General features: G+C 44.1%; 1 protein-coding gene across 50 annotated transcripts in view; it reads left to right on the plus strand.

Moving 5' to 3' along the window:
• Window positions 1–24,702, plus strand: part of ARHGEF7 (Rho guanine nucleotide exchange factor 7) — a 181,933-nt gene that overhangs the window by 111,678 nt on the left and 45,553 nt on the right. For 39 of the 50 annotated variants that reach the window (XR_012426579.1, XR_012426580.1, XR_012426581.1 and 36 more), the window contains 2 exons: window positions 8,468–8,562; window positions 8,794–8,889. The exons of 4 other annotated variants lie outside the window; for them this stretch is intronic. Coding sequence is in view for 34 of the 46 variants with exons in the window: in XM_065533487.2 (XP_065389559.1) it covers window positions 8,468–8,562; window positions 8,794–8,889 (191 nt within the window). In the remaining 12 variants the exon portion in view is untranslated. Of the gene's footprint in view, window positions 1–5,783; window positions 5,930–8,467; window positions 8,563–8,793; window positions 8,890–24,702 lie in introns of those variants that run through there. 7 more of the 50 variants (XR_012426583.1, XR_012426584.1, XR_012426585.1 and 4 more) reach the window with 1 other exon arrangement.

Here is a 24,702-nt window from a genome sequence, read left to right on the forward strand (position 1 = left end):
AAACTATAAGGTGTTTTTAACGCCACCGAGAGTTGAAAACTTACTAAAGGGTAAGACCAGTGTGGACCAATGGTGTTAAGGAAAGTTACATGAACGACTTCTCTTAACTTGGGATCAGTATAATGGAGTTGAGGGAAGAGTATTCCATGTGAAAGTACCATTTTGAAATTAAGAGACAATGAGGCAGGTATGAATGGGATGGGTATGTGTCTTCCTGCTACTGTATAATGGTTAAGATGAACACCAAATAGACACTGGGAAGTAAAACGCTTAGTAATCTGTCTGTTATTATGGACCATTCAGTAACTATTTCTCTCTCCTCTCCTTCTGGGACTCCTGTTGTGCAGTTAGTCAGTTACAGACAATATTTGAGCCATTGTCTTCATACTGTCCTTTAATATTTTTAAGCATAATTTCCTTTAGTTTTTTGGACATATTTATAATAGCTGCTTTGAAACCTTTATCTCCTAAGTCCACTATCTGTGTCCCCCAGACACAGTTTCTATTGACTGCTTCTTTTTTTCATGTGTGCGTGTGTGTGTGTGTGTGTGTGTGTGTGTGGTCACACTTTCTTGCATGTCCTATAATTTTTTAAATTGAAAACTGGACATCTTACACCTATTTTAGCAGCTCTGGATGTTTGAAATCCACCTCCCCTGGGATATACTGTTGCTGTTGCTGTTTCTTGCTCTGTGACTCACCTAGAGCACTTCTGTAGTTTGTCTCCCCATAGTCACTGTTGTCTCTTTTTATTTTTTTTATTCTTGTTTTTATTTTTAATTCTGTCTTTCTAGGATTCACTTTTGGATAGCATAAGTTAGTATTCAGCCAAAGATTGACCAAAGATTGTGCTTAAACGCCTTTAACAGTCCAGGTATTATGGCTCACACCTGTAATCCCAACACTTTGGGAGGCCTAGTCAGGAGGATTGCTTGAGACTAGGAGTTTCACACCAGCCTGGGCAGCATAACAAGACCATGTCTCTACAAAAAAACAAAATTACCTGGGCTTGGTGGCAAATGCCTGTAGTCTCAGCTACTCGGGAGGCTGAGGTGGGAGGATTGCTTGAGCCCTGGAGTTTGAGGCTGCAGTGAGCTATGATTGCACTACTGCACTTCTGGCCTGAACTACAGAACAAGACTGTGTCTCTAAAAAAACAAAAAACACCTCTGAACATTAGGTTTCACTCTTTGCCAGTGATCTGTATGGGGCTGGGGAATGCATTCAAAGAGGGGACTGGGGAGGAGCATGACTTTTTAAAAGTTAAAGGCAGTGGATGAAATGACAATAGGCTACCTAATGAGAGTTTAATAAATTCCTTGCCTCAAACAGTATAAGCCAGATCACAAGTTAATTGGAATATTATTTGCATCAGGTATAATACAAGGTTATCCTTAATGTCTGAAGAGCTCATTAAGACAAATACATTAAGATTAATAGATAAATGGGAAAGGATGTGAACAATTTAAAAAATGGTAAACACTAAGCCTTTGGGAAAAAAAGTTAAACTTACCATAAAAATTGTAATAGCCGTATTTTCTGTAATCAGTGAGAAGAGATTTAAAGAGAGAAACTTTAGTTCTAATGGTGGAAATGTAAACCCATATAGAGTTTCTCAAAAGTAATATGGCAGTTATATATAGAATTCTGAAAGTGATCAAGCTCTTTAATTTAGGGCTTTCTCTTTAATTTCTAAATTTCTTGAAATCCATTCCAGAGAATTAGCCTGAAATATATTCAGAGATGCTTGTGAAAAGGCATTTTCAGGATTATTTGTTATAGTAATAAATTGCAAGCAACCCCAGATAACCAGTATGAGATGAACAGAACCAGAATGATTAAGCGATCAGTGGTTTGTCCATTGTAATTATTAAAGTGTACATGAGCCTTTAAAAATACAGAAAACATATATTTTCATGTTAAGTGCAATAACAATATAAAATTACATAGGTGATACGACGTCGTGGTATTACAAAGTTGACATAGAAGATAGAAGACGTTTTGTTAGAGAATGGTTTCTTTTGAGTGGAGGAATTTTAGCTTCCCACTAATGTAAGGGATAGTGATTATGGGGGAAGTCTTGGCACCACAGTCCAGAATGTGCTGGAGATAGAAACGGGCGGGCCTCTGAGGCTAGGGAGGAACCCAGCGTGGAACATGGCAGGGACACAAGGCCATGGGCTTGGAGAGTGGCAGGGGAAGGGAGAGGAAATCAAGATCTCTTAAATGCAGATCTTTTAATTTCAATTAGTTTTTGTGACAAAGCCAGCCAGTACTCTTGCCTTTATTTTCTCACATACGTACTGTTTGCAGTCAGTCTGTTAGCTGTGTCTTAGGGTGCCCTTGTTGTGTAGGTAGTTGAGCATTAATTAAGATCAAGGCGGCTTGATGCAGTGGAAGGTGTACAGCCTTTTTGTTGAATCATCAGTGCTGCTTAGCCTGGGTGGCCAGGAGCTTTGACCCTGGCTTCCTGAGCCCAGTTATCTCATTTGTAAAATGAGGTTGGTAATGCTGGCCCCGACCTGGTAGTATTAAGTGGACTGGCAATTGGCCTTACGGCCTCCAGCAAAGTGCTGGACCTTAGAGGTTTTTGTGTTTATTAAGAAAAGTATTTAAGAGCATTGGGAACAGAAGGCATCACTGAGGCCACCATACCATTCTGTTTGTAAACTGGAATCCCCGTAGCTTTTGAGGGTGACCCGTGAAAGCTGTAGCCAAGGTGGCCTGATGATATAATTAAAGGAGACAGGTTTGTGACCTGATGTGTCTGAGCTTGGTGGCTTTGACAGTGAAAGCACACTCATTGTGCCCATGGCATGGTGACCGGCATCTTTCCTGATGGGGATCAAAGGAAGGGGTTGGATGCCGAGGCTGGAGAGAATGATGGTCTAGAGTTGCCTCTCGGGGAGACGAGGAGCACCCCCTCCGTCATTAGAGAATGAGGTTTCTTAAGTCGCTAACTGGGAAGACACAGGCCTTATGGCCTTCCCTGCTCAGTGATATACACTACGGTTGATTTTGTAGGTTCTGTACTAACCTGTTCTCATGCTGCTGTGAAGAAATACCAGAGACTGGGTAATTTATAAAGAAAAGAGGTTTAATTGACTCACAGTTCCACACGGCTGGGGAGGCCTCAGGAAACATACAATCATGGCGGAAGGCACCTCTTCACAGAGCAGTGGGAGAGAGGATGAGTGCCAACAGGGGAAATGCCAGATGCTTATGAAACCATCAGATCTTGGGAGAACTCCCCGTCATGAGAACAGCATGAGGGGATGCGCCGCGTGCCTCCACCCCATCCTGCCCTTGACACGTGGGGATTATTACAATTCAGGGTGAGATTTTGGTGGGACACAGAGCCAAACCGTATCACTTTCCCTGTTATTTAGTGCGTAATTGTAATACTGTGAATATAATGTAATAGGTGGCAGTCACTCATTTTAATCCATAAAGGTACAAAGCGGTTATATATCCTTAGATGCCATCACACATGTCCTCGGGCCTTTCCTGTGCTCCAGAGAAGCCCCACGCCTGTCTTTTCCTCCCTGCTCCTTTAGTTTCCGATGGCCTTGAGATGCCAGGCCAAGGAGGAAAACCTGAGACTCCTGGTGACAGGGTGTCCTCTGTCTCCATCCATCGGCGCTGACCCTAAACCCAGGAACACCTGAGACTCCTGGTGACAGGGTGTCCTCTGTCTCCATCCATCAGCACTGACCCTAAACCCAGGAACACCTGAGACTCCTGGTGACGGTGTCCTCTGTCTCCATCCATCGGCGCTGACCCTAAACCCTGGAACACCTGAGACTCCTGGTGACGGTGTCCTCTGTCTCCATCCATCGGCGCTGACCCTAAACCCTGGAACACCTGAGACTCCTGGTGACAGGGTGTCCTCTGTCTCCATCCATCGGCGCTGACCCTAAACCCTGGAACACCTGAGACTCCTGGTGACGGTGTCCTGTGTCTCCATCAATCGGCGCTGACCCTAAACCCTGGAACACCTGAGACTCCTGGTGACGGTGTCCTCTGTCTCCATCCATTGGCGCTGACCCTAAACCCTGGAACACCTGAGACTCCTGGTGACGGTGTCCTCTGTCTCCATCCATCAGCGCTGACCCTAAACCCTGGCATTGCTTCATCTCTTCATCTTCTGTGTTCCCCTTGGCTTTTCTCCACCTTGATGAAGGTTTCTTTCAAATCTTTTGACCCCTGAATCTCTGCTTGGGGCCTGTAGGTGGAGATGGTTGATGAGGAGGGGCCCTGAGGTATCAGGGAGGGTGTGCAGCTTGTGGGATCCCCTCCTTTCCTGGGTGACGAGATGCTTGCTGGCTTCTTGCACACTTGGCTCCCATTGTTTTTCATGGGATTTCCTTGCTGTGTCTGGACTCAGATGATACAGATGAAGGTTGTCAGGTAGGCAGTAGTGGAAGGCTGACACAGAGAGGAGCTCAGTGTTTGGGAGAATCGAGTGGCTTAATTGCAAGAAAGGCTGTCTTGTGAAGTAATTACCTCCTGACTGAAGGAGTCATTTAAGCAGCAGCTCCAAGTAAGACTCCACATTGGGCTAGAAGTTCGAAGGGTGACCGACTAGATGCCTTCCTGCTATAAGCCAAGGACTGGCACTCTTCAGTAACCATCACAACCCTGTGAAATCCCTTTTTGTGAAGAAGGGAAACAGACTGATAGACTTGTCCAGCTGCAGGCAGTCAGTGGCAGAGCGCAGCTGTGAGCCCAGGTCCACCTGTCTGCAGAGGCCAGCTCTTTACCTGTCACCATGCTGCTATGCAGGTGCCGTTGGCAGTGTCTGCTTCCCCCTGGGGCTGGAGACTTTGCAGGAGCCATTGCCTATAAACCTTTACCATTTGGGAGAAACGCGCCCCAAGACCTGTGAATCTCCAAATTTAAAAGTAATAGAATAACTTTTCTTTCAAAAGATACAGTATCATAAAAGAAAAGCATTTATGTGGTCCCTCCAAACTTTTTTTGAGAGCTAATGTTTCTAGGTATTAGTAAGGACCACCAGTGCTAACACACTACATTAAATCAGTAACTGTGTGTTTGGGGAGCCACTGACTGCCTGATGTCATTGTGACCTGTAGATGAGCCAGCAGGAGCTTCAGGGATTTCTTGTCAACACTCCTTCCTTCCTTTTCCTTTCCCTGTGGTCAGATGTTTATTAGAGGCTACATTGTGTGGTGAACTACTGTCTTGTAATTGACTTTTTGAAAATGTACTTGAAGTGTAAACAGACTGGAATGGAGAACATTAAAGGATGATCTTGTTTCTTTGCAGCAGTGGACAGGGAGGGGCTGATTAGGTAGGGTGTAAGTAGATTTTGAATAATTGTGCCACTTTTTAGTTTTTCTTCTTGGACTTACACATTAGGATTGGGTTATGGAAATTTGGTTTTATGATGATAAAAACTTTTTATCCAGATGAAACAAAAAAATTAGTGTTCTTTGTTCTCTTATGTAGATCAGTTATTTGTTTTTAAAGGCTATGATGACATAAACATAAAACACCTACCAAGATTGGCAGTGAAAGTTGTAACCCATTTGTAAAATCAGGAATACTAAGTACTCCTTTAATGATGCAGTGAATGAAGTGTCTGTGTCTGTGAGGCGCGGCAGCGAGTCCTCTTTGTTTTGCTGTGCTCGAAGGCGGGCAGTGTAGGGATTGAGTGGCACCAGTGTTTGACTGCACTTGCCTCTCCACGCCTCGTGACCCCTGGGAAGCTGGCACTGGCTGAGCTCAGCTCTCTGGGCCTTTCTTCAGCGCTGTGGGTTGTCAAAGCTGCCTTTTCTCTGAAAACTGCGTGCGTCCTCTGGGTTCCCAGCGTTGGGGGGATGGAGCTGTGGCTGCCAGGCTGTGAGGTCTCATGGGGTCCTGCAGCAGCCAGAGCATGCAGAAGACAAGGAGGGGAAGAAAGGTGGTAAGTGGCTCCCAGGGCTGCGCCCTGAGGTCAGGAAGGCCAACAACCTCCTGGCAGAGGGAGTGGGCACCCCAGCTGGAGCCCGGGAGCCAGGCCTGGCTATGTGTTTGAGGAAAAGTTAAGTGTAACTTGCATTGTTTGGTTGGGAGTAATACAGGAGTTGTGTTTAGCACCCTATTTGAAAGTAGTGTTTAAGACTATTTGTTGAATTAACCAACTTAACTATGTTAACGAATGTAGCCTTTTGGCAGAGGCTCTTTGGAGTCGTTTTTGGTGCTTATGGGAAGCTTTCATTTCTACAACTAGTGCTTAGTGCTGTGACGGACAAAAGGTCACTGTATTTTATTCTTCTCTTATTCGTGCTAGTGATAGTTTCTAGTGGCTGCTTTCTTATCTCACATAGGAACATTTTTCTCTTTGAAAATAAGTATATAGGTCTTTAGGTGTGCAATGAGCAGTATTGGTAAGTTGGTATCCAATATTTGTAATTAAGCTAAATCATATTTCCTATCTTTAACACTGAAAAGGCCTTTTCTGGTACGTCTGCGACAGATCTTACTTTATCTTACTTAGCTCGACATCGCATTATGCTTGACTGGCTTCTCCCGTTGCTTTGGAGGACAGGCCTGGTTTAGAGTAGTGTCTCTGGGGTAGGGTGGCTGGCATCACGGTTTGCCTCTGCTCACCAGACCTGTGACATTTGTGTTCAATGGGAATTTCATAGAAGGAAGACATTGTGGTTGTGGGGTCAGCATTTCCCCCGAAGAGCCAGCCCCCTGCAGGGCCCCTCGCTCTGGCTCTCCCACGGTCGTCTCCCATGAATAGATCCCTTCAGGGATGAGCCGGAGCTCCTTGTCACCAGTGGAAGAGCCTCTATTTTTTTTGCCCAAGTAGTTTAGTAAGTGATTTAATCAGATTTGCATTTACTCAGGAATGACTGTACTCTTTCTCAGAGTTTATAGTCAACAGTAGCAAACAGAATAATGACCCGGTTTGTCTTTACTAAAGCTGAAATTTAAATTTAACTTGATGACTTTTTTCTTAAATGTTTAAATTTACATTTGGATTGTCAAAAATTATGGGGACAAACTGAGCATGTTTAATATCTTGATTACTTCTGTACGATTTCTTTTGTATAAGTAATTGAGAATGTATTGTTAGCTCTGGGAGACAAATAGCACATCTTAATGCATGTACTAGATGTGCAGAAAATACATGTAATGTGATTTTCTGATTTAAAAAGCACTAGCTCTGTGACAGAGTTGGGTGGAAAAGAATGGAGGCAAGGATTCCGCTTTCTTCACTTATGTCTGGTCCTTCAGTATCCTCAGTGCGGTCATCAGTCTCATGCCAAAGAAGACAGTGTGGTGCGGCGCAGTGGCAGGAGGACCTGGGGCCGCTGTCTGGCTCTGCTTTTCCCAGCTGTTTGAGTTGGGAGAAGTCAGCTTCTCTAAGAGGAAAGGTTGTGTGTGCACAGCACCTTGCTCAGTGCCAGGAGTGCGAGGAGCACCTGCAGTTCACATCCAGGTGCCTTCTCGCCCCGCCCTGGGCTGGGCCTTTGCTGCAGTGATCGCTGGTGGAAAGCATTCCCGCTCGGTTTCGCCAGTTTTGCACTTTATATTTGTCTGTCAGTTTTTAAGACTTAAATTATTTTGGCTAAATTTGCTACACTAATGCAGGGTATTGGGAACATTTTAATTTTAAGGTTAATTTATAATTATTTTGCTATCTTTAAATGAAGTAGTAAAGATTGTTTACATGGATAAACCTTAGTTTTTAATCAATGTGGTAATAACATGTCTGAGACGGTCATATTCACGAGGGAAAGTCTGTAGTTCGCAGAAATTGGTTTCAACTTTTAGGTGCAATCTAAAGACTAAACTGTTTTTTTTTTAGTTGAGAGTAATGTTACATATGTTAAAATACATAGATTTTAAAGGCACAGTCCAGTGAGCTTTGACAATGTATATATCTGTTGTAACCGCTACCCAAATCAAAATACAGAACCTATTTATCACCTTAGAAATTTACCTCATTCTCCTTTCCCTGTTGTCCCCGCCCCGCATCCTACCCTTTACCTCTTCTCTGATTTCCGTCACCATAGATTAGTTTTGCCATCTCTTAGACTTAATATAAATGGAATGATGCAGGATGTCCTTTTTGGGAATGGCTTCTTTTGCACAACACAGTGTTGTAGAGATTGATCTGTGTGTCCATGCAGTTGTGATTCTTGGCGACTTCTCCTTTTTATCTAAACAGACGTGGCATCTGATGATGGAATTCTTCCTTCATCCTACGTATACCTGTGTCAGATATGGTTAGCAGTAAGATAAAGTCAGTTGTGTGGCCTTAGTAATAATTCATTACATGGGTTTAATAGTCAATAATCACAAAGATACTGTGATACTCAATACTTGAGTCTTACATAGAAGTAATAGTATGAATTGAACAATGGTGATGAACTGTCCAAAGTATATAAATCTTAGAGTCAAATAGCAATTGAAATGTCAAATAACACTTATTCATCGTTTATTATAGGTGCTACAGAATATTTTAGAAACAGAAAATGAATATTCTAAAGAACTTCAGACTGTGCTTTCAACCTACCTACGGCCATTGCAGACCAGTGAGAAGTAAGTTAGATGATAAATTGCATTAACTGTAAATAGTCTAAACCTTAGGCTATTCTCTTGTATTTTCAGAAAATAGAGGGTTAAATAGTAAAACAGAATTTAGAGTATCAGTTTGCCTTAGACATCAGCAGTTTATTAGGTTAAGACTTCAATAGGACATTGGGATGGCAAAGGAGAAGAATATAAGTAAAACTGTTTACATATGTTTACTGTTATTTTTCTTGGCTCTAGGTTAAGTTCAGCAAACATTTCATATTTAATGGGAAATCTAGAAGAAATATGTTCTTTCCAGCAAATGCTCGTACAGTCTTTAGAAGAATGCACCAAGTAAGTAAGATGCTAAAAATTTGCAAAACTCAGGTTGGTATAATTGGTATTTAAAGGATTAAGTGTGAAATAATTTTATAATTCACATTTCTAAAGATGCAAACTTATTTTAAATCAAATCAGCTTTTATAGTAAAAGCTGTATTTTAGACTCTCTAGTTTGTATAGCAGGAATCTTCAGAGACTCGACCAGAATGGTGGTTTTTAAGGTGTTCCGTGGAGGAAGAGTAGGGATGAAGAGCCTCTGGGAGAGAAAGGAGAATGGCTTGACATCAGGACCACTGAGGGGACAAGTGACTCAGCTCCTTGTGTGCCCTGGGTGCTGCGCAGGGGCCCTTGAAGGCCGGGTCTTTCCAGCAGCGTCCTGTAGCTTGCCTGCTGTTTCTGGCCTTCCAGAAGCAGACACAGTGCTTCTTGAAATAACATGTTAGGTTGATGCAAAAGTAATTGTGGTTTTGGACTGTGAATTTTAAACCATGACTAGGCTCAGACACATCTTTATTAATCAAGAACCATTCCAGTCAACACATTTTTGCCAGTGAGAAATAAGTTTTATCCCTGTAGCGTAAAAATCTGTGCTTTGGGATTCGACAAACTTGGAAAGCACTTTCTGCATTCTGCTGGTTGTCAAAGCATTTTCCATGCAAAAAATTGGCAAGATGCTTGAAGAAGTGGTGGTCAGTTGGTGAGAGGTCAGGTGAATATGGCAGATGAGGCAAAACTTCACAGCCCAATTTTTCCACTTTTGAAGCGTTGGTTGTGTGACGTGCGGTCGCGTGTTGTCGTGGAGAAGAATTGGGCCCTTCCTGCTGACCAGTGCCGGCTGCAGGCGCTGCAGTTTTCAGTGTATCTCGTTGATTTGCTGAGCACACTTCTCGGATGGAATGGTTTTGTGGAGATTCAGAAAGCTGTAGTGGATCAGACCGGCAGCAGACCACCAGACAGTGACATGACCTTTTTCTGGTGCAGGTTTGGCTTTGGGAAGTGCTTTGGAGCTTCTTCTCAGCCCAACCACCGAGCTGTTGTCACTGGTTGTCGTCTAAGACCCACTTGTTGGCGTATGTCACAATCTGATTGAGACATGGTTCATTGTGTAGAATAAGAGGTGACATTTCAAAATGATGATTTTTTTGATTCTCGCTCAGCTCATGAGGGACCCACTTACTGAGCTTTTTCACCTTTTCAAATTGCTTCAAATGCTGATCAACTGTATAATGGCCGATGCTGACTTCTTCAGCAGCTTCTCGTGTAGTTGTAAGAGCATCAGCTTCAGTGATGGCTGTCGGTTGGTTGTTGTCAACTTCCGAGGGCTGGCCACTCCGCTCCTCATCTTCAAGGCTCTCATCCCCTCTGCAAACCACCACTGCACTGTGTGTTCATTAGCAGTTCCTGGGCCAAATGCGTTGTTGATGTTGGAAATTGTCTCCCCTGCTTTATGACTTGGTTTGAACTCGAATAAGAAAATCACTCAAATTTGTCTGTTGTCTAACATCATTTCCATAGTCTAAAACATAAACAGCAAGTAGTAAGTCATTAGCAAAAAACCATAAAGCGAAATATGCATTAAAATGATAAATAACTACATTTATTTAAGAATGTATTCCAATATCAGATGGCGAATTTCAACAATGCAAAAACCACAAATACGTTTGCACCAACCTGATATAACGTGCTATGTTGATGAACTAGGGCTTTGAGGCTTTGTCCTTTTCCGAAATTTTCCTTTGGAGGGACGGAGGCATGTTCTGAATAATCAGCCATCAGTTTTTTTCTGTGTGACTATTTTATGTTCTTTGTTTACATCAGACATTAAAGGATATTTGTTAATTTCCTGCCAGGTGACTTAAAACAGTAGTGCACATGGAAAGTTTTAGGTTTTAGTAGTCTACCAGGCGATGTTTCTTTACTTGTGGATTTGATGAAGTCGACACATTTTATTTTTAAATTATCTTGGATCTTTAGTCATATAACCCCAGAAAAGATCACAGTACATTATTCCCTTGGGTTTTGGTTGTTCTCTGGTTTTCCCTTCAGCTTGTGTCTTTAGGTTTTGAACGTGATGAGGGAGTGGCCTTCCTTTTGTGCCACTAGTTGTTGCAGTTCATGACAGTTTACCAACCATGATGAAAATACTTTGTTCCCTTAACTTTTTGGCTGGGCTTTGAGGTTTTGTCAAGGCACTTTATACTGGACTATCGATATGGCAAGGAAAGCTGAATGCCAGAGTAACAGAATATTATTAGAAACCGTAAGTGAATATTCCATAGAACTTCAGACTGTATTTTCAGCCCATCTGCAGGCCATTGTTTTTACTTTTATAGCATTTTTGGTTTGCACAAAGTGGCATTATTATTAATTTTTTATTTTTAATTATACCTTGTGTTCTAGGGTACATGTGCACAACGTGCATGTTTGTTACATATGTATACATGTGCCATGTTGGTGTGCTGCACCCATTAACTCATCATTTGCATTATTTACATGACCATGAAAGAACAGCTTGGGAATCACTTTGATTTTCTTTTGGCGAATGAAGGTCATTTGCTAATAATTTGAAGTCTTTGTAAGGGTTCATATTGTGCTCAAAATGGAAGTAAATGCTTGTCTCCATTTTTCTCACTGGCCGCAGAGAATGTGGTCTAACAAATTATTACAGTACATTTTAAAAACACAGTTTTCAGTACCTCTGTTGGGCATTATATTAGCCCCGTGAATTATTATCCTCATGTTACTGATTAAAAAGCTGAAATAAAGGGCAGTAAAGTAATAGGCTTGAAGCCATATGTTTAAGGCTTCAGTCCTTATATTATCTCAGAATTTGGTATGGCTTAGGTATTATTTTGATCAAGTTTGTCAAATTTATGCTACATGTATACGAGGTGTTAGAGTTCCACGGGGAAATGGAATGTACAGGACAAAGTTTTCCTTCTCAGCTATTTCTCTTCTTTATTATGAATATTCTGAAATTTTCATCATTCCCAGTTTTAAGACTGTTACTTTCGTCTTTTTGTCCTATGTGTGAAATTTCAGTACCATTTTACAGTCTACCAAATGCCATATATATACACACATACATATACGTGTGTGTGTGTATATATATGTATACACACACACACACATATATATGCACATATATATAACAGTTTCATATTCTTTTTTTTTTTTTGGGTACGGAATCTTGCTCTGTTGCCCAGGCTGGAGTGCAGTGGTGTGATCTCAGCTCATTGCAACCTCTGTCTGCGGAGTTCAAGTGATTCTCCTGCCTCAGCCTCCCAAGTAATTGGGACTACAGGCGTGCGCCGCCACTCCCGGCTAATTTTTGTATTTTTAGTAGAGATGGGGTTTCATCATGTTGGTCAGGCTGGTCTTAAGTTCCTCACCTCAAATGAACCACCTGCCTCAGCCTCCCAAAGTCTTGGAATTACAGGCTTGAGCCACCATGCCTGGCCTTCATATTCATTATTTCTTTTGATTTTTTTTTTTTTAATCTCTACACGGGCTTGATTCCTAAACGTCCAGCCCCTTTCACAGCTGCCTGTTGGTTAGATCCAGGAGTTGGCGAACTATGGGCTGGGTCAGATTCCGCCAACCACCTGTTTCTATAAACAAAGTTTCACCGACGTGCTGTACGTTTTCATTCACCCATGTTAATGGCTGTGTTTGTACTACAGTGGCAGCACTGGAGTTGTGATAGAAACTGTCTGGCTCACATGCCTCAAATATTTACTCCGTGGCTTTTTATAGAAAGCTGGCTGACCCAGGTGAGATGTGCTTTCTCCCTTGGGACCTCGACCTGGCCCTAACCTCTCCATTGCCGGTGCGTTCTGAGGCCCACGTTTGTTTTCTCGGTATTTTTGCCATGTAGGATGTCTGTCTTCCCTCCTGAAAATTGAAGTTTCTATCTGGTGTCATTTTTCTTCAGGCAGAGGAACGCTTTAGTTTTTTGTAATTCAGGTGTGTGACTGACAAAAATGATGTTGGATTTTGTTGTCTGAAAATGCTGCCTTCGTTCCTGAAGATTTTTTTTTATTCCCCCTGGATACTGAACTCTGGGTAACAGATTTTTTGTTTCAGCATTTGAAGGCTATTGCTCCACTGTCTTTTGGCCTTCGCTGTATCTGGTGATTGTCTGGTGACAGCCTCCATTCTGTTCCGATCAGCACGATCTCAGATAGTTGTTCCCCTGTCCGCTTCCTAGATTTTGCCTTTATTTTAGGTTTTTGACATTTTGACGGTGATTATCTTGGGAGTGGTTTTCTGACTTCTTGAACTTGAATATTTATGTCTTTTACCAAATGTGGGGAATTTGCGGGCATTATTTCTTCAAATATTTTGCTGCTTTACTGTTTCTGCTCTGCTTTGGGACCCCGGTTCCACACATGTAGACCTTTTGCTGGAGGTCCCGGATTTGCTCATGGCTTTCTAACCTGGTCCCCGCTCTGTTCTTCAGGTTGAATGGCGTCTGCTGTGTCCTAAATGTTCACTGTCTGCCTCTCTACTATCTTGTTCGTCCCCGTGCAACAGGTTTTTAGTTTGAGAATTATTTTCATTTCTAGAATTTGTTTCAGTTAAACATTTTTAGTTCTTAGCTAAGACTTTATATTTGTTCATTCACTGCAAGAATATTTTTCTTTATATCCTTTAGCAATAATTAGAATCACTGCGTTAAGGTCCCATCTGCTGATTCTTGTATTGTGAGGATGGGTTATGTCTTTGTGATTCTTTTTATTTCTAGTGACTTTGAATTGGGTCCTGTTTACTGTGGGTTGGAGACTCTTGACCATGTTAGGTTTCTAGTGACTTTGAATTGGGTCCTGTTTACTGTGGGTTGGAGACTCTTGACCATGTTAGGTTTCTAGTGACTTTGAATTGGGTCCTGTTTACTGTGGGTTGGAGACTTGATCATGTTAGGTTTCCCTGAAGAGTATTGATTTCCTTGTCTGACAGGTAGTTAACTTGGTCAGGCTCAAATTGCCAACTCTCCCTTTGGCAGATGCTCAAATCTCAGTCCACTTATTTTAGACTCGCTGATCTGAAGTTGGCCTTGTGCAAGTTCCGTTCTGCTGTCAGCCAGAGATTTGGGCAGAATTTAGAGACAGAATTCAGGGTCACACTCACCATGGGTTTCCCCCAACTTCCCAGCGACTCTGGTTGAACCAAACCCTGTGGATTTTTGTGGAAGTTTTAGCTGTTCCACATAACAAAGTTGGCTGCCATTAGCTTAATAGTTGAGAAAGCAGGAGGTGCATTCTTTTTTCCAAATGTCCATCCTCCAGAATACACCTGATGTTAATTAAAAAGTGATTGAGGCAGGTCTCCTTCGACAGAGGTTGATGTAGCCGCAGTTGAGGACGCGCCAGGTAACAGGAGCGTTTGTGCTTTTTCCAAAGGGGGCTTTGAGAAGTTCAGTTTTTAAAGGGGGAAGAGTAAGCAGGAGGGGGAAAAAGGGAGGCTGGGAGGCAGTGAGGCAGATGCTTAACACTCCTGTGAGCCTCCGATGAGCCTCAGTAAGCCTGCATTTTACATGGGAAAGAGGGAGCAGAGGAAAGTCAGCTGTGCGTTTGTCTCAGGGTTCTCTCTCACGGGAAGGGTGATTTCTGCTCTTGTCCTTGTCTGTACCTATGAAGATAAGCTGGTAATTGACATTGCCAGGGTGAGATACGATAGAACTCGGTTTTAGGGCTCGTTTTCATGGGGGATACATGTTCTTATAGATTTAGGGGCTCATAAGAAATCTTGTGAGCACTCTGTGAGGAAGGCCATCTGGGGAGCTATGTGGCCTTCTGTAGTTGTGGGCACCTGGCGTGTGGATGAGGCCATGACACAGGGTTGTGGAATGACAGCTGTCTGTTTGGCAACAAAGGCAGGCAGTACTGCACAATTCAGTTCCTAAGCTTCACTTTCCCTCTGGCATAGTGAGTTTGGGTCCCAAGATTCTGTTATCTTTCATGCTACTTTTGAGTGCCTCTAGGTAGTCACTTTCTATGTTTTTTTAAGTTTTGATGTTATTTGCAGGTGAGTCAGTTTGATAGGAGTAACTTGGCTATAGCCAGATTTATAGAACCCATTTCCTTTTAGTTTTTCAAAAATCACAGTTCTTCCTTCCATCAGCTGTGGAGGGTTCCTTGCAAGCATGCTTTGTGTAGGTTCTCAGTTCAAAACAGCAGAAACTGCAGTCTGCCTTACATGCCCTTGTGCCGTTTGCTGCATTAGTGGCAACACTGTCGTTTGTGTTGTGAGGTTGTGATAGCTGGAGCGTGCCCAGTTTGCCTAGAGCAGCCTTCTCAGGCATGCATACATTCAGTGCTTGTGCACACGCTGCCAACACGTGCCTGATGCTGGCTGGCTGCCGATAGACCCTGTCCTAGTGGAGCTGATGAGGGAGACAGATAATTGAAAAGTGTATAGATAGTTAGAAAGCTACAATTGCAGACATGCTTATGAAAGAAATCATATCAGGCATCAAGAGCAAACTTGAGGGGAAGATCACTGAGCACTGAGGGGTGAATGGGAGGTAACCAGGCAAAAAACGAGAGGAGGTTTTTCTCACACCAGCACTTCGTCGATTCTCTGACACTGAGTTTCCAGTGGTTAAGTTCTATTCTGACAGTTGGCTCCCATGAGACTGCCACATTTCAGACTCAGCTGCAAATGGAGTGCCCAGGCTATTCATACTCCTACCCGACCGAGTACAGATTTGGGGGTTCCCAAGACTCCCCTCAGGTTTGATAATTTCCTGGAATGACCCATGTAACTCAGGAGAGTACTTTACTTCCCGGTACCAGTTTATTATGAAGGATGCAACTCAGAACGCGTTGGGTAGAAGAAAGATGTAGGGTGAGGGATGGGAGCGGAGTTTCCAGACCCACTGGGTGCAGCACCTCCGTGCTTTCAGCAACCCAGAATCTCTCCAAGCCCCTGTCCTTGGTGGTTTCTAATGTAGGCTCTGTTAGGTAGGCATGCATGATTGACTGGATCACTGGACATTGCCGATTGGCGCTATCTCCAGCCCCCTTGTCCTCCCTGTAGGTTGCTGGGTGGGGCTGAAAGTTCCTCCCGTCACGGTGGTCTTTGTCACACCTAGCCTCCACCCTGTAAGCTGTCTAGGGGCCATCCCAGAGTTACCTCGTTAGCACAGACTCAGGTATGACGGGAAAGGCGTTCATGATGGGTAACAAAAGACACTTCTGTCACTCAGGAAATTCCAGGGGTTTTGGGAGCTCTTTGCCAGGAACCAGGGACAGTTTATCTGATATCACAGGGGAGAGAGCACCCTGAGGTGGGTGTTGGCTGTGGCTGGAGCCTGTGAATGGAGAGGAGTGTAACAGTAGGAGCCTGGACGGGCAGGCGAGATCAGGTCCTGGAGACTTTGATTGGATCTTAGGTGACTGTCAAGAGTAGTTGGAAGCCGTTGATGGCTTTGAAGCTTGGCAGTATCATAGTCAGCACTCTTCTGTAAAAGGAACTGTCTGCTTTATGGTGAGTGGTCTGGAGGGCAGGAGGACACAGAGACTCCAGAAGGGAGGATATTGAATTTTGCTGAGATTCTTTTCTGTGTTGAATAAATACCTGTTACCTTAAAAGCCACTGACTTATAATCATTTGGTAATTTCGTGGAGGTGTTTATAAAGTTACTTAGCAAGTCTGGCTGGGCTCAGTGGTTCACACCTGTAATCCCAGCACTCTGGGAGGCTGAGGCGGGTGAATCACGAGGTCAGGACATCGAGACCATCCTGGCTAACATGGTGAAACTCCATCTTTACTAAAAATACAAAACAAAAATTAGCCGGATGTGGTGGCGGGTGCCTGTAGTCGCAGCTACTCAGGAGGCTGAGTCAGGAGAATGGCATGAACCCAGGAGGTGGAGCTTGCAGTGAGCCGAGATCTCGCCACTGCACTCCAGCCTGGGCGACAGAGCAAGACTCCATCTCAGGGAAAAAAAAAAAAAAGTTACTTGGCAAGTCGGTTTTTGCTTAGGCGTTGTAGTTAGTGCTTCTGGGATCCACGGCCAGTTGTAGGCAGTGTCTTCTCCCGGAACCACTCCGAACCACGAAGTGGGTCACCCCTTCCACATACACTCGTGCACACGTGCATTCACTCTCCTGTTTTTGTTTTTCCCCAGAATGACCCTATGCCTCGACTTCTTTTGTAGCTTATATGACTTTTTCCAAGCATTATTTTATCCCAAAAAGGGATCTGTTTGTCTGTGGTTGCCACTGCAGTTGATACTTCCAAAGTGGGAGGTGTGCCCTGGGGTCTTGTCCTCCTGGGGTCCTTGTGTGGTCCTGGAAGGCACAGCCGCGGGTGATTTGCTCAGCACTGGGGCAGAGGCCTAGATGATGGCATTCCATAGGAAGCACTAGTTAAGATGGCATAAAAGAGTTAGTCTCATTATAAAATATCCAGAAGCTATAGAATAGGACAGAGTGAAAGACCACCAATAAACTTTTCACCCAGATGTGATGATCGCTGATATTGCCTTCCATTTCTCTAGGCTTTGCTTTGTGGAAAACACATGCATAACTAGGGCCAGGGTTGAGGGCCCGCCTCAAGTAAGATGAGAAAGTGAGTGCTCTCAGGAGAGCCTGCCTGTTGCATTTGGGCAGTGAGGTAACCTGATTTGACCTCAGTATGGGGCAGGTGTGAATAGCACAGGCAGAGGCTCCTCCTTCCCAGATGTCCAGTACAGAAGACATTAATGTTTTGCTGCAAATTAAATGATTGCAGATATGAAAAGAAGTTATCCCAGAAGAGAGCTATAAAAGAATTCTAACCGCTTTAATGTCATTAGGAGAGTTTTTCAAATACCACTTTAATGGCAGCTCATGTCTGTCTGATGGTTGCCTTATTATAAATATGTACCGTGAACTTCTGTGTACAGACCTACTATTGAATTCTTAGCGTGTTCCCGGTATTTTTCAGTTGTTAACTCATTTAATCCTTTGAACGACCCCATGAGGCAGGTTTTTAAAGATAAGAAAGCTAGGACACCAAGAGGGTGAGGAATGTGCCCAAGGTCACACAACTGGTAACTGGGGACTCAGATTTGGAGACAGATTGTCTTCATTTGAGGTATGTATGTGAAAGGTTGATTCTGAGAGTCTCTGATTCATAGTTCCACCACTTTCAGTTGGCAGCGCTTTTCCCAGGCCTGGCAGCTTCTCTCCCCACCCTCTGCTGCCCTAAGGCAGCCCCAGTGAGACCCCCCAGCCAGTTAGGTTCCTCTCCCAGCGCCAGGCCCAGCAGCAGCTGGAGCCCAGGCTCCCTTCTCCTGTTGGGGGCAGGGCCCCTGCCTCACTTTGGGAGAAGAAAGCCTGTAGTAGGGAGAGAGAAGATAGTGAGTGCTCTCTCAGGATAGCATTTGAAATGCAGTTTTCCTTCAAACTGTTATTCTAAGTGTCGGAGAATTCCCTGTACTACATGATTTACTGTAGACCCTGTTACAGTATGATTTAAAGAGCCTTTGGATTAGTCTGGGAATGTGGAACAGTGGCTTGTAAAAAATTGCTTCTATGGGAAAAATGAATTCTTGGAATCTAATAGTATCTTTTAAACAAGTTTTAAAAACTCGTAAGTTGGGAATTTGCTTCTAGTTTATGATAGAAAGGAGGTTAAATTCTGATGAAAATAGAACCTCATAAGTTCTCTTAACGTAACATCCTTCTTGTACCAAGTTTTATTCTTATTTATTTTGATGGTGACTCAGTGGTCTTCTAATACTTTCCCTAAAGAAATACTAAAATACCCAGTAACTCTCCAGCTCTTTGTTTAGATGCCAGCGCATGGGCTGGCGAACAGTGGAGATAGCAGGATTTGCCCTGTTCCCATCTCAGATGTACAGCTCTTGAAATAGTGAGGGTGCCTGGATCACTGTACCTCAGGGTCTCCCCCATGCCTGGGACTACCACACTAAGTGTGTTGTATGTAAGACTGTTGCTGGGGCAGCCGCGACCGTTTCACTATTCCTCCTTGAGTGTTCTAGGCACTTTTTTCCCACCCCGATTCCCCAGCTTCCCCTGATCAATATACTTCGTGCTGCTTTAGTTCCGCTTTAGTGACGTTCAGGGCCACCTAATGACCTCTCACAACCCGGTTATCATAGTGAAAATGTCTCAAAGCATCCTGGCTCTGCTTCATGCCACCATGTGATACTTGGGACGCTTTTTCCTTGTGGAGTTTCACATAAGTTTTTGATGGTTCTGCCATGTTCTCTGGCTATCTGGGAGATTACAGAATGCCACACCTGTGGAGGACTGTAAGGAAAACCTACCCTTTTTGTAGCTAAAGTTGAACCATTGTGGTGCTGGTTCATGGGTGCAATTAGTTTAGAGGGCAAGGTGGTGGTGAATTCTTTCTCCAATCCTTTACTCAGATAGTTCTCATATGTTGTACATTTTCTGTAAGGTGATAGTGAAAACAGTCCATCAGGAGAAAAATTTTCTTCTCTAGAGACTCAAATTCTTAGCGTGTTTGTTCTTTGAACTGTTTTTTAATAAATCGGTTAACTGCAATGTTTATAATTTTCAGTTTCTATTCTGGTGAGAGTTTTTTAAAAAATGTGATTTTGAATGAAGTTGTTTGAGGGGATATGGGTGCCACTAGCATGAAAGCCAGGCTCAGAAGAGGATTCGGGCTAAGGCGCCGAGTTCCGTTTGGGGTTACTGTGCATTTCAGTTGGAGATGTCACATGGGAGGGTGGAAGCGGAGACTGGGAGCCACAGACTTCCCACCGGGCCTGCTGCATGTGTGGGAAGAGGTGTGGCCCAGGTAAGGGTTAGGTTTGGATTGACAGCTCTCCTGGTCACCTGCCTCGTGTTGCTTGCCCACGTCTGTCTCGGAGTCCCCATCTATAAAGCAGGGGTGCTGGTGTCACCCACCCAGAGTCTCGCGGAGGTAAAGTGGCCTGGTACTTACGGAACCATCCGCAAATGCTCGGGGCCTTGCTTGGCGTCTGGAGCTGAGTTCTCCTGCAGCCTCTGTTCCACCAGGGCCCTCCCTGTGCACCATTTGTAACTTCAGTTGTGAAAATGTAACTTCCCGCCGGCTTTGGAGGGCCCTGAGTGAGCTGGCTGTTTTCAGGCACATTAGTGAGGGACTTTTTTCCTCGACCCTCCCACTTCTGCAGCTTTGTCTTCTCTTACTTTCACTTTCTGCCCTTAGATTGGGGACATTTTATGACTGTCTTTAACTGGGGGATATTTTTTCTGTGGACGGTGGGGTCATGGTGCTTTCTTTTCAGTGCTGCTTTTCTCTCGGCCGTGTTGTTCGGGGATGTCTGACAGGCAGTTGGCTAGCCATGGAATCAGGTTGGAAGTAGAGAATGATTTCATGAACTTCATGAATGGTGTAATGAATTGGTATGATATTTTATTCATTGTCTGGATCTTATTTTTTAATGTCGATATTTTAATTATTTTTTTTTTCACAAAATAGTGGGAGGCAACTTACTTTTAACCACCAACCAGTTAAGCCACCATTGCCTATATTTGGAACAGTTGAAAACAACCAAATGTGTCTTTAGTCTTGTTCTTATCCTACACTAACCAGTTACTTGATTAGTAGGCTGTAGCTACGGAGCAGGCTGTAGCTACGGAGCAGGCTGTAGCTACGGCATAAACCAAAGAAGGCAGGAAGGTTTCACTTAGAAGGTGATGGAGAAATAGACCAAACGTGCGGGAAAGAAACATTTTGGATGATTAAGGAAGCTTTATAAATGGCATGTAGGGAGGCACAGTGATTGGAACTGTGAGCACTTTGATGTTTTTAGCCACCATGCCTCCTTTCATAGAGGGTTACCTGTGGCACGTTCTCCCGGCCCACACTCAGGTTCTGTCCTGAGCCCGCTCTGCTTCTCAGTTGATGCAGTACGGTCTCCACCATCCCTGGTCTTTCAGTGTCACGACCAGTTGTCGGCTCCTGTCTCTGAAGTCAGCCTTTCCGGATCAGATCTTTCTTGATTGTTCAGCTTGTCTTTTCGTGTTTGTGCTGACCTCTGTGGAGACCTTTAGTCAGCGTGCTTCAGGAATTCTCCGGGTCTCCTCCTTCCTTGTCTTCCCTGCCCACTGGCTGTCTTCGCATCACCCACCTGTTGATTCTTTTTAGCAACCTTTGGCATATCTTTAACTCTTCCTTTCCCCCCACCTTGAATCACTTGCCGAGCTGCCTGTTCTGTGCCGGACCCGTCCTGAATGCCCTAGTTCAGGTCTGTTGGGTTTTCATGGTGTCTGTGCACTAACTTAACTGGGTCCTGACTTCTGGTTGGTTCCTGTTCTGTCCAGCTTCTCCACTAGCACTGGTTCTCCTGAAATGATTCATCCCAGAAACTGGGGGTGACACCGCTTTATTCATTTATTTCTACACAGCACTGTTTCACCAGCTGGTCTTCAAGACATTTGGACAAGACCTGTTAAAATTGTGGCAATTTTTACTTCTTGAAAACAGCTAATTTAGATTGGTTCCAAAGTTGTAATAATCTACAGATGTCCCTCTACAGATTGGGCCCCCCTTTTTGACCTCTGTCTCCAGGCCTTGGCTCATGAGCCTTTCTTGTTGCTCCCTGCTGGGGCTGAAAACTGGGATTTTTCCCCCACCCAGCTCTCCTTACTATATTCCCTTTGTTTGGATTCACTTCTGCTCATCTTCTTACTAAAATCCTACTTAATCCTTCAGTCCCAGTGAACTACCAGTTCTTAGTACAGCCTTCCCTTTGTCTCTTGCATTTTGTTTGAATGTATGTCTTGATTTTATTTTAGTGGTAAATGCCTTTCAATGTATTACAGACATTAGTAGATTGAGTTCCTATTTGTTGACTTGTATATGATGGGACTTCAGTGTATCAAAGAAAATATCCAATGTGTTTATAAGTATTTAATGTAATTGTTATAATAGTTAAATATTATGTGATGATTTTGATCAAAAGTTAATTATAAAGCCTAAGATAATAGGGAGGAGGTGGAGCAAGATAGCCGAATAGAAACCTCCACTGATTGTCCTCCCCACAGGAACACCAAATTGAACAACTGTCCACATGAAGAAATTCCTTCTTAAGAACCAGAATCAGGTGAGTGATCACAGTGCCTGGTTCTAACTTCATATCACTGAAGGAGACACTGAAGAGAGTAGGAAAGACAGTCGTAAATTGCTGATGCTGCCGCTCTCTCAACTTCAGCAACAGCTGTGTGGCACAGAGAGAAAACCTGGGCACTTTGGGGAGGGAGGGCTCAGTGGTTGTGGGACTTTGTATTGGAACTCAGTGCTGCCCTGTCACAGTGGAAAGCAACATTGGGCACAGAGGTAGCATTTAGACCAGTTCTAGCCAGAAGGCTAGTCACTGGTCCCAGCAGTTGGAACTTGAGTTCTGGCAAGCCTCACCACCATGGGCTAAAATGCCCTGGGGTTCTAAGTAGACTTGAAAGACAGTCTGGGCCACAAGGACTGCAGTTCCTGGCTAAGACACGGTGTTGTGCTGGGACTCTGAGCCAGTGGCCTTGTGGGGCATGTGACCTAGTGAGACCTCAGCCGGGGCAGCCAAGGAAGGCTTTGCACCGCCCTCCCGCAACCACAGGCAGTGCAGCCTGCAGCTCCAGGACTCCTTCCTTCTGCTTGAGAATGAGGGAAGAGTAAAGACGACTTTGTCTTGCAGCTTGGATACCAGCTCAGCCACCTTAGGATCGGGCATCAGGCAGAGCCCTGAGGCTCCCGGATGACGTTTATAGACATATCTTGGACCAAAAGGGAACCCACTGCTTTGAAGGGAAGTACCCGGTTCCTGTCAGGATCTGTCATCTGCTGACTAAAGAGCCCTTGGGCCCTAAGTAATCAGCAGTGGTACCCAGACAGCACTCACCGTGGGTCTTGCATGAGACTCAAAGACGAACTGGCTTCAAATGTAACCAGCACATTACCAGCTGTGGTGGTTACAGGGAGGGACTCCTTCTGCTTGAGAAGAGGAGACTTTGTCTTGCAGCATCAGCATGGGGAACTGCCAGCCACAGTGAGGGAGAACATCTAGTGGGCTCTTGGGAGTCCCCAGTTTCAGGCCTTGGCTCTTAGACATGATTTTGGAACCTGCCCTCGGCTAGAGGGGAGCCCACTGCTGTGAAAGGAGAGACTCAGGCCTGGCAGCATTCATCACAAACTGACTGAAGAGTCCTTGGGCCTTGAATGAACGTTAGCAATAAACAGGCAGTACTTGCTGCAGGCCTAGGGTGGTGGTGGACACAGGGAGAGGTTCCTGCTTATGGAAAAGGGGAGTGAAGAGTGGGAAGGACTTTTTCTTGTGACTTGGGTGCCCCAAGAAATGTTCAACTGCGGTAGAATAGTGCAGCAGCTAGATTCCTAAGGTTTCAGCTTCCAGGCTCTGGCTCCCAGATGGCATCTCTAGACCTGCCCAGAACCAAGGGGAACTCACTGCCCTGAAGGAAAGGACACATGCCCGTCTGGCTTTGCCACCTACCGATTGTAGTGTCCCAGGGTCTTGAGCAAACATAGGCAGTAGCTAGGAAGTGGTTACCATGGGCCTTGGGTGCAGTGCAGTGCTTTGCTGGCTTTGGGTGTGAACCAGTGCAGTCCCAGTGGTGGTGACTACAGGGGTATTTGTGTCACCCTCCTCTAGCTCCAGCTACTCATCTCACACACACACACCCCTCTCTCTGTCTCTCTCTCTCTCTCTCTCTCTCTCTGTTTGGGAGAAAGTAAGGGAAGAGAACAAAGAGTCTCTGCCTGGTAATTGAAAATTCTTCTGGATTTTATTCAGGAACACCACGGTGGTTCCTGTGTGAATCAGCAAGAGTCTCAGCATGACTGGGCGTGGGGTGCCCCAGTTTAATGCAGATATAGCTGCAGTGAGACCAGAAACTTAAATCACAACACCCAAGTCCCTCTGAATACCTAGAAAGCCTTCCCAAGAAGGATGGGTACAAACAAGCTTACGCTGTGAAGACTACAACAGACACCTAACTCTTCAACACCCGATGCCCAGACACTGACGAACATCCACAAGCATGAAGTCCATCCAGGAAAATAGGAACTCGCCAGATAAAGCCACCAGTAAGCAATTCTGGAGAGACAGATATGTGACCTTTCAGACAGATCATTTAAAAATAGCTATTTTGAGGAAACAATGAAATTCAAGATGACAGAGAAATCAGTAATCCTATCAGATAAATTTAAAGAGATTGAGAAATTCTGGAATTGAAAAATGTAGTTGACATACCGAAAAATGCATCAAAGTCTCTTAGTAGAATTGATCAAGCAGAGGAAAGAATTAGTGAGCTTAAAGACAGGCCTAAAAATACACAGAGGAGACTAAATTAAAAACAATGAAATATGCCTAAAAGATACAGAAAATAGCCCCAAAAGGGCAAATCCAAGAGTTACTGGCCTTATGGAGGAGGTAAAGACAGACATAGGGGTAGAAAGTTTATTCAAAGGGATAATGAATAACTCCCCAAACCGAGAGAAAGGTATCAATATTCAAGTACAAGAAGGTTATATTAATAAAACACGGAGTAGATTTAACCCATAGAAGACTACCTTATGGGATTTAATAAGCAAACTCCCATAGGTCAAGGATGAAGAAAGGATCCTAAAAGCAGAGAGAGAAAAACAAATACCATACAAAGATGCTCCAGCACATCTGGCAGCAGACTTCTCAGTGGAAAGCTTCCAGGCCAGGAGACGGTGGGCCTGACAGATTTAAATTGCTAAAAGCAAAAACCTATTACCCTAGGATAGTATATCCAGCAAAAATATTCTTCAAACGTGAAGGAGAAATAAAAACTTTCCCAAACAAAAGTTGAAGGATTTCATTAAC

This window comes from Macaca fascicularis, chromosome 17 (assembly GCF_037993035.2).
Source record: "Macaca fascicularis isolate 582-1 chromosome 17, T2T-MFA8v1.1".
NCBI classification, from domain to species: Eukaryota; Metazoa; Chordata; class Mammalia; order Primates; family Cercopithecidae; genus Macaca; species Macaca fascicularis.